The 13,216-nt window shown below is 54.1% G+C and overlaps 1 protein-coding gene across 1 annotated transcript in view; it reads right to left on the reverse strand.

The window, feature by feature from the left end:
• Nucleotides 1-13,216, reverse strand: part of ABCG1 (ATP binding cassette subfamily G member 1) — a 57,470-nt gene that overhangs the window by 16,515 nt on the left and 27,739 nt on the right. The window contains exon 3 of the mRNA XM_081234729.1: nucleotides 903-1,020. Coding sequence (XP_081090855.1) covers nucleotides 903-1,020 — 118 coding nt within the window. The remainder of the gene's footprint in view (nucleotides 1-902; nucleotides 1,021-13,216) is intronic.

Here is a 13,216-nt window from a genome sequence, read left to right on the forward strand (position 1 = left end):
CAGGCTGGGAGCTCTGTTGTCTCCAGGTTGCCCTCTGTGGCTCCAGGACGGCCACGTGCCGCACAGGCTGAACAGCAGCTGAGGGTGTGGGATGAGCTGAAAAACGGCTGATCTCCCCTCCCGTGTCCCCAGCGTGATGCTGGGTGTTGCAAGTTTGGCTCTCACCTTTAGAAGTGAATACAACAGACAGGAATCTGCCATAAGTGAGACCTTTAAAAATTCTAATTTTCATCTTTAAAGAGTAATTCAGAAGTCCCAAGGAAGGGGGCGGGCGGAATTTATCTTTCTCTGCCAGTAAATGAAGTTCTTTTTAAAATGTATTTGCTGAAGTAGCAAATGGAAGCCATGAGATCTGAAGAGAACTGGCTTTAAGAGAGCATTTTGTTAACACTTCTGAAGATTCAGTCTTCACATCATTCTTACATGAACGTCACCGGACAGGATGTCGAGAGCTGTGGTTTCCAAACGTCGGAGCAGCTAACATGGCCACAAGCAAGAGTCGCGTGACCTTTGGGCCCTAGCCTGACGCTGCTGCTTTTCTTCTGAAAGTGGCTCATCTTACCTTTGACCTTCATTCATATGTGTCTCAGCATTCTCCTGCCGTCCCCCTCCCCAACCTGGATCTCTCCATTACTTCCTGTCCCGTAAGGCCTGGCCCTTCTGCCCCAGGACCTCCCTCTCCTGAGCACAGCATCCACTCACCACCACCAGGTGACAACCAGCAGGTGCTGCCTTCTGATGCCCCCAATGCCGGGGCTCTGTTCCCTTCACAGATTCCAGAGCCTCTTAATGTGAGACACCCCTCCGGCTTCCCGGGAGCCTGCCCAGAGCCTTAAGAAGTGATGGGATGGACCATTCATCCTGTTGGCCCCTGGCTGACCGTGGGGCGAGGGTCTGCTCACCTGTATCCGGCCAGAATGTTCATGAACGTGGACTTCCCGGCCCCGGAAGGACCCATGATGGCCACCAGCTCTCCACTGTTGAATTTCCCAGAAATTCCTTTCAGAAGGGTCTTGTATCCTGTGAAAAGCGGATCACATTCATTTTCAAACCAGGACTCACTGGTTTTGCCCCCAGTACTGCAGAGGCAAACACACAGTACACCTGGCTGCAGAACCAAGGGCAAAGGCAAGGTTTTTCACACCAAAGTGCAGCATTCCCCAACCTTTTCGGCACCAGAGACTGGTTTCGCGTAAGACAATTTTTCCACGGACGGCGGTGGGGGGGGATGGTTTCGGGATGATTCAAGTGCGTTACATTTATTGTGCACTTTATTTCTATTATTATTACATTGTAATATATAATGAAATAATTATACAACTCACCATAGGGCAGAATCAGTGGGAGGCCTGAGCTTGTTTACCTGCAACTAGAGGGTCCCATCTGGGGGTGATGGGAGACAGTGACACTCGAAGTGTGTTGCTATGTCCAGTCTGCTCCGTAAGATGCAGCTTAATTGTCCCTTGCCACTCACGGATAGGGTTTTGATATGAGTGTGCAAGCAACAGATTTATTATGGTCTCTGTGCGGTCAAACCTCTCTGCTAATGAGAATCTGTATTTGCACCCACTCCCCAGCATTAGCATCACCGCCTCAGCTCCCCCTCAGATCATCAGGCATTAGATTCTCATAAGGAGCGCGCCGCCTAGATCCCTCGCACGCGCAGTTCACAGTAGGGTTCACGCTCCTATGAGACTCTAATGCCGCCGCTGATCTGACTGGAGGCGGGGCTCAGGCGGTATCGCAAGCCATGGGGAGCGGCTGTAAATACAGGTGAAGCTTCGCTCGCTCCCCCGCTGCTCACCTCCTGCTGTGCAGCCTGGTTGGGGGGCGTTGGGGACCCCTGCCATAGTATTTATGAAAATGCTGAGTTCTGGGCAAGAAAATGGACCTCAGGTCTTTTGGATGCCTCTGCCTACTTCCTCGATTGCACGTCATGGGTGTATCAGTGATAAGTACCAGTGCACGTACTGGTGCACTGGTTTACAAAGCCCTTTAGCAATTAGCCCTTTATAAAGCTCTTCAGAGTTTACAAAGCCCTTTCGTGGGCATCATCTAGGGTACGAGGACTCCACCATTCTCATTTGGGATTGAGGAACTGGATGTCCAGTGGGCCTGGGCGACTTGTCCAGGACCCCAGAGCCAGTGTAAACAGATCCTAACCCAGGGCTGCACCACCCACCATAATGGTCAACTCATGCCTTTATCAATTAAGTGATTAATTTATTATCTCATGTATGAATGTTCTATTTCTCATCTCCACCGGTATAAATTATTTGTATAGAATTTATTCACAAATCATTACTTTATAATTAAATGATTCATATATTAATAATTCATTAGTAATTAAAAGTTTATCATTTTGCAGTTGCATCACATTGCTTTGGACTTTCTGCCAAATCTCCATCCGAGAGCTTTGTAAAAGGAAAAAAATAAAACTACACATGCCAAACGAAGTCACATTGCTTTTTCTCAAGCAGACTGTTCAAATGAGCTACAAAGACTCAAATAGAAGTAACTGGATTCATCTAAAGGCTCCTAATTCAGAAACATTTTTCAGGGACTTCCCTGGCGGTCCAGTGGTTAAGACTCTGCGCTTCCACTGCTGGGGGCACAGGTTCGATGCCTGGTCGGGGAACTAAGATCCTGTGTGCTCTGTGGCGCAGTCAATAAAATAAAATAAAAATTAAATTAAAAAAAGAAGAAACACTTCTCAGACCCTGAGAAACATTCCAAGGACATACCCTTAAATGATCAGAATTGGGCAAAAGCGGTACTTTGGCTTCCCACGCAGAGCTGAAAGGGGCCTGATGAGGAAAGGGCCTGTGGAGCCCTTGACTGAGCCCTGGTCTTGGACTCTGCCCCTAGTCGCTCCCTGGACCCCCAAACCTGTGTGTCTACTCGAGCCCCAGCCTGGGTCTGGGGAATCTTCTCCCAGCCGCCTCTCGTCTTTCACAGATGGGACACCCTAAACACCCAGCCTGTCACCAGCTGCCTCCTTGATCTGGATGGCAAGCCCCTGAGGACCTTTTAATCAGGCAGAGAGAAGCGGAAGCAAAAGGCAGGTAGCACGCGGCCCTGCGACCTGACTCGTTACGGGGAGCGGCAGTCACCTGGGGAGACCTGAGACGGTCACCTGTGGTTGGGGGGGAAGGGCCGAGGAGCAGACGGACGGGGGCAGGGGGGCCTGGGGGAGCAGCTCAGGACCGCAAGTGAGTCAGACTCCTACCCCCGGGACGTGGGTGATGGCAGGTGGGCAAACACACAGCAGGGGAGCCAAAGGAGACCAGGGTTGGGGGTCGGGGACCCTCAAAGATCACGTCTGCCACATGGTGGACAGATGGAGGGAAGAGCTGGGGGACAGCAGGGCCCCCTCCCTGCAGGGTCAAGCCCCAGCGTGGGCTCCCCATGGGATGGGGCTCTGCGGAGGGGGGCCAGGTGCTCTGGGCCCTGGGCCCAGGGGACCTGTGTGACATCACTGAGGGAGCAGTAATGCCAGACGTCTGCTCATTACTGTCCTCCTGGGGGTTCAGGCGGCATCGGGGTTACTCTGCAGCAAACCTTCCTTTAGGCTGTTCTTCCCCTAGTTCAGAGCCGATCCCTACCTGGTCCCCTGGCAACCGGAAGCCACCTGGCCAGGGAAACGGATGGCTGAGGTGACCACTGGCCACTTAGAGGCCACGTACAGCCTTCCCCTGGGTCATGACGCCTGAGGACAGCCTCACCTTGGGGATCTGAGGGGTCCCTTCCCTCCAGCAGGGCCCATGGGTGCTGCTCTCACTGTGACCTGTGGTGTTGGGGTCCACACGGGGGCACCAGATAATAACACTGCCAGAGAGCTCCCACAGGCTGTGACACTCACGGCCAGGATGCCAGGAACAGACATGGGTCTTGGAGTTGGGGGAGCATCAGGCCTTTCAGGGGAAACGGCGGGCAGACCGGGGTTGCAGACCATGGTTTTGTCATTTACAGCCAGCAAACTGGAATTGGGGGTCTGGCTGTGGACCCCAGAGCTGAAGTGATACATGTGGAGCCAAGTGAGTCACCGGCCCCCCAGCTCTTGCTCTGGAGGGGCGTGGGCTCCCAGGGGGACGTGGAGCGAGGGACAGGGCGTATGTGCAACATGATGCAAGGCCGGCCAGCTGAGAAGCGTCCTCACGTGCAGGCCACCCTCTCGGGCGGTGCTTCTCTAATATCAGAAACCTGTTTTTCTTTTATTTATTTATTGTTTGTTTGTTTGTTTTTTTGCGGTGCGCGGGCCTCTCACTGTTGTGGCCTCTCCCGTTGCGGAGCACAGACTCCCGACGCGCAGGCTCAGCAGCCACGGCTCACGGGCCCAGCCGCTCCACAGCATGTGGGATCTTCCCGGACCGGGGCTCGAACCCGTGTCCCCTGCATCGGCAGGCGGACTCTCAACCACTGCGCCACCAGGGAAGCCCACTTGTGTGTGTTTTTAAGCCACCCAGTTTGCAGCAATTTGTTATAGCAGCCACACGAAACGAACACGCCCAGCCTCCCACTGCCCCCACCAGCCACGCCCCCGCCAGGCCTCCTGGGTCCTCCCTGGGGGACCACTTCCCTCGGAAGATAACTTCCTGCTTCCTCCATGAACATTATGTAACAGTTGCACTTTTTAGCCAGCAAGCCCTCCCAAGGGGCAGTGTCCTGAGAAGGAATGTTCTAGAAGCCATGAGTGCTGCCATCTTGCAGCTCTCCCAGGGGCCCTTCTCCAATCCAGGGTCATTCTCAGACTTTCCTGTGCAGCCCACATGGGCACGAAGCCTGGTTAAAGCATCCCCAGTGCAGGCTTTTCATAATGAGGTTAAAGGAGCCGATTAAGCTCTGTCCAATTAAATGTGAAAAGAAAGATGATCGACCTTGGAGTTTCCAGTGGGGACCTCGGGAGAGGGGGAGGCATGGGGGTGGGTGGCAGCCCGGGCCTCATTCCCAGCCATGCTCATGGCTGGACAGTGGCCATGCACAGGCCGTCCACCATCCTGGCCTCAGTTTCCCCTGATGAAAGAAGAGGTCTACCCTCCAAAGACCCAGAATTCACCAGGTGTGCATCACGTGGGGCTTTCTTCCCTGGACAACCAAATGTCAGCTGAGGTTCAGGTGTGGGCTTTTATTGAAACGGCCACGGGTCCCAACCTAAGGGCCGGAGACACGGAATTCCATCTGCAGACTCAACGCTCATGGCAAACGTCGCTACTGAGGCTGAACCCAAGTTTACCAGCATGCAGAGCCTGGCCCAGAATCTTTCCTCAATCTGAAGCAGGTCTTTCATTTCACAGAGATGTTTTTCAGTTGGTTCTAAACAATGACAACTAAAAAGAAACGAGGGAGCCCAAGCAAATTACAAAGAGCTAACAGGCAATAAACCCGGGTCACTGACTATTTTCAAATGGATGTGTGTCTTTAATTTTTTTTTTTTAATGGTAAATTTTTGCACAGCGGACTCACAGGATTCTAGAGTGAGACATTTCCTAGCTCTGCCAAAGAAGACTGGCCCAACCCCAATGCACTGCCCTCATACCACACACATCACTGGCTCTCCCCTACCTGGAACTGTGCTCACTGACTGTGTATTTTCTCTGCTGAGAGGTAGAAACGAGGCAGACATTCCTACCCGGCTGATGAAAATTATCCTCGATGTCATGGCATGCGAAAATTACGGCAATCAAAGGATTGTCTGATGTGGTGAGCACTAATCACTCTGGATGTTTCTCAATGTTTGGAAACCAGGAAGGGAACATCAGCTGAATGATGGGAGAGGGAAGTGGAGCTGCGGGACACAGAAGAGGCTGCCTTGGTGGCTCAAGAGAGGACAAGTCATGTTCTGGTTGTCCAGTCGCCTCTGGAAGGAAGTGTAAATGTCTCCTGTGCTCGCCAGTGTTGTCCATTGTACCCAGCTGGCTTGGAGCAATTCAGCCCATATGCACATGCATATGCACCTCCATATGCACTTCCATCCTCATGAAGCGTCGTTTTCGAGAACTCCTTTGCTGGCATGATAGCTGGGCTCACTCGAGCCATGCAGGGAAGCACCTCTGGACTGCAGGCGTTTTGGTGGCCAGTTCCATCACATTCCAACGTGTGTGAACTTCTTCTTGACCACGAATTTAAACATATTCCAATTTCTGGAGTTTTGTATCCACTGTGGGGGAATGAGCACAGTGGGCGGGTGGCCTGAGGGAGGGGTCGGCCCTCTAGAGTCTGGATGTCCCAGCATCGTGCCTTCCCGTGGTCGGCGTCTATGCCCTCACACTGGCCCAGCAGCAAGCTTTGGGATGAGGCTGCTTAGAGGAGGGGGGACGGACAGTGGGTCTCAGCTCATCTATCCCCAGCACCAAGCAAACTCCAGCACGTGTCCTGCTGCAGCTGCATCTCTTTTCACCAGCCCTGTGCCTGCTTAATAATAACACCGTAAACAACGAGGGATAATTCAGACCAGACACTGAATGGGAAATAATTCTGCAGAGCCACCAGTGCCGTGGCCCCCAATATCGCCTGCATGTGGAGTCTTCCTGGAGCTTTGGAAACAATTCGGATGGAGTCGGTCTGGCCCCAGGGGCCCCTCCATCACCCTACAGCTGTGCCTCTAGCTTGCTGTGTGACTGGGGCCACTTCCTTCAGCTTCCTAGACTCACCTTCCTCACCTGGTGATGGGCAGGAAAGAGGACTTGACCTTACGGGTGTTTGTGAAGATAGAACAAGATCACGTGTTTGAAGAAGAATGTCACGAGGAGCTGCAGGTAGATGATGTAATAAGCAGTGGTCGCTAGAGATGCAACTGGGACAAAACACATCCTGGGAACCACAAGCCACATGACAGCAGTGTCTCTTCACCTGAGGAGGAACAGCTGGACCACCATCCTCATTCACGTGGACTGAGGATGCCACACGTGTCCTGGCGCATGGGCGGGGAAGGGGCGCCCACCAAGAGCGCCCACCTCAGGGTTAATGTCCTGGATTTGGCTGCTCAGGCTTGTGATCATTTTCAATGAGCCAGAGCCCACTTCTGGAAGGCACCAGAATGCCTCCAAATGCTGCTGGGTGCAAAGAGGCCGGTCAGCCTCTGTGAGGAGGGACGGGGCTGCCTGGGAACCCTGACCCCAGCCTCCCCAGGAGAGGACGTGCATCTGTTTACACCATGAGAACTTCTGTCTCTCAGTGGCTCAGGGTCCCAGAGAACGCTGATGGGACATTGCTGGGAAATCATTTCCTATCACCCAGGCTACACAGGTCACCTGGAATCACAGCCCCCTCAAGCCAGCACTCCTGGGTTGGGTGCTCAGAGCAGCTCTGATGCTGATGCCAAGACACCAATGCTGTGCACCCCTACGTGCACACACACACCATGTACATACACCGTGTACACACACACACACCAAGTACACACACACCGTGTATACACACACACCGTGTACACACACACATGTACACACGCATACCATGTACACACACTGTGTACATACACTGTGTACACACACACCCCGTGCACACACACGTGTACACACATACCGTGTACACACATACTGTGTACACACACTGTGTACACACACATACCACGTACACACACTGTACATTGTGTACACACATACACACCATGTACATCACATACCGTGTACATACACACACTGTGTACACACACATATCATGTACATACAGTGTACCTACACACACACCATATACACATACCATACACACACACACTGTGTACACACACATACCACGTACACACACTGTACACTGTGTACACACATACACACCATGTACACCACATACCATGTACATACACACACTGTGTACACACACATATCATGTACACACACACCATGTACACACACTGTGTACACACACCATGTACATACACACTGTGTACATATGCACACCTTGTACACACACTGTAAACACACACACTGTGTACACACACACCCCATGTACACATACACCCCACATACATACACTATGTACACACACATGCCATGTATACACACTGTGTACATACACTGTGTACACACATATACACCATGTACACACACATACCATGTACACACACACACCATGTACATACACCTTGTCCACACACTGTGTACACACACATACCAGGTACACACACATACCATGTGCACACACACCATGTACACACACACCCATGCCCCACAGGCAGCTAGTTCATCAGCGCACTGGCAGTGGAGCCCCTGCCCCAGTGCAGATACTAAAATATAGATGAGAGTTATTCACATCTGCCTGTCAGGCATGAAGCAGTTTTCTATCACTGCAGTATTTTTATCCTTCTAAAAGAAGAACTGGTCTTTTTCACAAGCTTCTAAACCTGCTAGAACAATGAAGAAAAAACCATCCTTCTGATTACTTAAATTATGCCAAAAGCACCAATAAAGTTGCCAAATAATCTAGTATCACGTCAACTTCAATCTAAAATCAACACAGCAGGTCCATTTCTGCACCCAAAGTCATGCTTTTCCTCTAGATGCCAACATTGACCAGATAAGCCCAGCTGCGCTCCCCACCCCTCCCCCCTCCCCTTCCCCTCCCCCATCAGTCTCCCCTTGGAGCTGAAAGGGGCTCTTGGTGAGAACAGACAGCGTTATTCTCCAGACCCCTCTTCCTCCCTCTCCAAGAGAGAACTCAAGGCAAAAAAGACAAAGGTCCATATTCCCAGACACCAGTGACATTTCCTTCTCCCCCACCTGCTTCTTCCCCCTAATGCCCAAGGGCCAGCTCATCACTGCCTCACTTTTCCTTATTAAGGGGCAAAGCCACACCCACAGCTCAGACCTCTTCTTGTTTTTCGCACCTTCTGAAATCGAAAGGGGGCTTTTTCGCCGACAATAACAAGAACCAGGTCTGGGAAGCTGGGCTTAAAAATATCAACATGGACCCGACCATAACATGTGAAGGCTTCTGAGTCACAGGGAGGGATCACCACTCGTGAAATGGGGACATTGTCATTTGTCCCCAAACCGCGCAGATAGCACGTCACCCCCTGCCAACCCCCCGTGGATGTTACAGCAGGAAGTCCACTCTGCCTTCAGAACAGCTGCTCAGTTTGTCAGGCTGTGAACACGGACCCCTGGATTTTTAGCAGGCACTCTCGCTCTGGAAGTAGACAGGGCAACAGACAAGGCGGCAAGCTTTCTTGACGGTTCCCCAGAGGCGCGACTTTAATGGACGTGAAATGGTCCCCTGGGGACTTCCCTGGCGGTCCAGCGGTTAAGACCCCGTGCCCCCAATGCAGGGGGCCTGGGTTCAATCCCTGGTCAGGGAACTAGATCCCGAATGCCGCAACTAAGACCCAGCGCAGCCTAAATAAATAAATATTTTTTTAAAACAAACAAAACAACCCTCCAGGGATACCCAATCACAGTGGGTCCCCACGCTTTTTAAAAAAAGATGGTCCCCTGACCACAGCTCAGGGATGCTTTCCATCCTTTTGTCCTGAGAGCCTCTCCCCGCTTCACCACCCCGATCTCCCTCATGTTTCGAGGTCCGTCAGTCTGTCTGCCTGCCCCCGCCCCCCACAAACCCAGTGCCCCCTAGGTTCCACTTCTGCCCCGACCCCCAGCAGAAGCAACCCTCTCATCCTTCTGCCTGAGTGGGTCTAAGTATTCTGAATTTCGCTGGGCCATTATCACGTCAGTAGGTATCGTGTACAATGATGCTCTGTGTCCACAAGCACCGCCAAGGAGGCGCACGCAACTTCCTCTCGCCTCTGATCCCATGACACTGTTGGGAAATCCACCACCTTAAAATGCGCCCCTGCAACACAGAGCTTCTAGCCTGTCCTTCAAAGCCCACTACTCTGCAGACTTGGAGGACAGTGGCATGTCAGGGGCCACTCAGCAGAGTCGCTGAAATGCAATTTCCCTTTCGTGTTCCCCAGAAAAAAGCCATAGCACCGAGGGTGGCGCCCAGCTCCTCCCAGGCGGGCTCCTGGCCTGGGGACAGTGGGATGCTGGCTGCAACTGCCCGGCGGGTCCCAACAGATGGGGGCCTCTCTCCCTACCAGGATCCAAGGGGCTCTGTGAGAAAACGATACAGTGGGCTGAATCCCAGGCCTTGCTGAGCTGAGCCCGGCACGGTTCTGGCTCACTCCCCACCCGCCGAGGGGGCACCTGCGCATTCCTGGTCTGATCCTGTGACCTGCTCTGGGCACCTGCCCTGAAAGGTGCTGTGGTCTCTGCCCCTTGCCCGTGTTCCCGACTGACATGCCCACGCCGACTCTGGCATCTCCCGCTGGAGCAGCGACCAGCCCAGAGGAGGCATACTCCCTGGGGACCAGCTGCCCCCAGGCTGGGATCTGGATTTAGATGCCTCGTCTGCTGCTTCCTGAAGCTCTGGCTACACCCATCCCCACGTGTCGCTGTCACATGCAGGCATGCGGGCACTCTGGAAGGCAGAGCACACAGGTGGCAGCCCCAGCACAAAAGTCCCTTCCACTGCTGCGCCCAAGCAGCAGCCCCTGAACCTCGCTCACTACCGCCACCACCTGGCCCGGGACGACATCCAGAGGTGGCCTTCCCTCCAATGACTTCCCAAACCCCGTCCCCAAAGCGGGTTAAAATCCAAGTGGTGAACCTTGAAATCCAAGGTTGCCGGGAGGAGGGAGGAAAGGTCACCTCCAACCCACAGTCACCCAGCCGGGAAGATGCTCCTGGTCCCCAAGCAACTCATCTGTGAATAAAGCTTTCTCTTGGAACACATTTCAAAGCTGAATGACATCGGAGCCACCTTCTATGAAAGAAAGATCACAGTGCAACACCAACCAGAGGCCACAGACTCCCAAGAAAGGCACAGGTAAGACTCTTGAACAGGACAGCCCAGGAGGTGAGCCAAAATGCCCCGCACCCAACAGCTGCACAAGCTCTGTGCCTCTGAGCTCGGCTTCCCAGCCCCGCTGGCCGATTCGCAGTCGGGGGATCTCTATTTCATGAGAGCCAGGATCACTGCTCTGATACAGCAAATGGCTGTACTCCTGGCCCCAAATTCACACTGTGAAAGAGAAAGAGAAAACAAAGCAAAAATCAGCACGCACACAAAGGCAGGCACAGAGCGCGTTGGAAGCAGGGCTGGGCTGACAACCACTGGGCTTTGGCGCTTCCCCGAATGTTTATGCTAATGACATTTTTCAGAGCCCGGCGGCCCACAGCTGACGCGCCTCCAAGTAGCCAGGCAGAGCTGGAGATGCTTGGCTCAGCCACTGGCTGCTGTGCGGGAGCATTTGGGGGGCAGTTTTAGAAGCAGCAGCTCAGAGAGCTGCTGTATTTCTACACTGGGGATTTTCAAGGGCTCGGTGACCTGGCTGAGGCTGCTGACACCTGCTTCGTGAACTTGCCCTGTGTCCCGTGGAGAGAGCGCTGCCCACGGGGCTGGCTGTGTGCCCGTATGTGTCCTCGAGGGGCTCCGGGGACACATCCTGGACCAGTGGGGCTCCTGGGTGGGACGCTGAGCCTCTCAAGGCTCCCTCTGGATGGGGCCCCCCCATCTCCCTCCAGGACAAACCCTACGTGCCCCAGCCTGGGGTTCACGGTCTTCCTTCCATGGTACACATGAGCCCTTCTAGGCCCATCTCCCTTGGCCCCCCTTTACCCACTGCCTCAGGTTCCCTGCACGCCGGGCCGGTCTGCTCGGGGTCTCCCCAGCCCGCCCGCGCTGGCGCACCTCCTCCACTGAGCACGTGCACACCGTCCGCTCTCAGCCTTGTCCTGCCTGTTCTTCAAGCCAGTGCCCTGGCCCCGGAGGAGGAGAAGGACCTTTATAGGGTGACAACAGCTCAAGCCTTAAACCCACCCCTCGCGTATCGTGGGACTTGGGGCAACGTGACGTAGCTCTGTGAGCCTCTGTTTTCTCATCCATCAATTGGGGATACACATACCTCCTACCACTGGGTGCTGCTGGAAGACGAAATGACATGAGGACTGGGAAGCATTCCATACGTGGGTGGGTCTCAAAGACGGCCCCCCACACACCTAAAGCAATGGCTTCTTCCTCCAAGCACCTGGGCCATTTTCATCCATTTGTTCAATTTGCCCATTCATCATTTCACCACCTTGAGAGTCAAAATGGGAGGCCTGGAGGCAAGCCAGCTGATCCCATGCCCGCCTCCCTCCTGGGCCAATGACAGAGTCCCCTGGGCCCCGGGCTCCTCACCTTCAAGGGAAGGGCGCTATAGCTCCATCCGGGTTGTAGGTGGGTAAACAAGGCAGCGTGTGTCAGGCGGGGACAGAGCCTGGCACCGACGCTAGTTACTGTGATCGACGCTGTGTTGTGGTCGCATCTATTGTTGGCAGCGGTGTACTTATTAGCTCTGCCGTGATTCCCCTTCCCAGCTGTCTGGCGGGTCTCCCCCTGGAAGCCCGATCCTCCCAGGTCCCTGGAGCAGGCCTTCCACACACCACTGTCTGTTCCTTGGTCTGACTCCTGAACACATCCCCAGGCCAGCAATCAGGCACGATAGGAGGAAAGGTACAATTGCAAGAGAGACAAAAAAGCTTGTGTTATCTTCAGTTCGGTGAACACGAGGCATAGAACCAGCCTGGGTTCACGGTACCATGTGACAGACCCTGATGCAGACAAGCGTGCCTTCTGCTGACACCATGAGTGACCCCAGAGGACCAAGAACAGCCACAGGGGGAACCCGCAAGCAGGCCAGGGGGAGGCGTTTCTCCTGAATGGCCTCGACTCATTCCCACGGACGCCCCAGTGCCCATATTCAGGCGCCAGTTCCAAGGAGCGAGCTTGAGTGTGGCTTCTCAACGTCTGAGCGCCACTGCATGCTGCTGCCTGTCCCTGGGGAGCCCGGAGCCACCCTCCCGGTGCAGGACATCCACAAGGACCCCGAGGAGACCAGAGGACGATGCAGCGCCCAGCAGCACGGGGAGGGCGAACTGGGTTTCAAGCTGCCTTCTGTCCACTTGAATGCTTTCAAAATGTGACCAGAAGGGCCAACCCCCCGCCAAGCCCCAGCTCAGCTCCAGCCCCTGCTTTCCCCTGGGAACACGCCTTCAACAGGGCCCCTATAGCACCGGCCAGCAGAGGGGCGGGACTCGCCCCAGGAGAACACCAACCACCCAAATAGAATCATCAGCTCCGGCCAGGTCTCTCCCCTCTGTCTTCATTTTGTGTCACTGCCTCCTGTGGTTCCCGGTCACCCAGGCTGACGGTTGGGGTCCCCACCACCCCCGTGTGCACT

The sequence above is a fragment of the Mesoplodon bidens genome (genome assembly GCF_964165515.1).
Source record: "Mesoplodon bidens genome assembly, chromosome: 5".
NCBI classification, from domain to species: Eukaryota; Metazoa; Chordata; class Mammalia; order Artiodactyla; family Ziphiidae; genus Mesoplodon; species Mesoplodon bidens.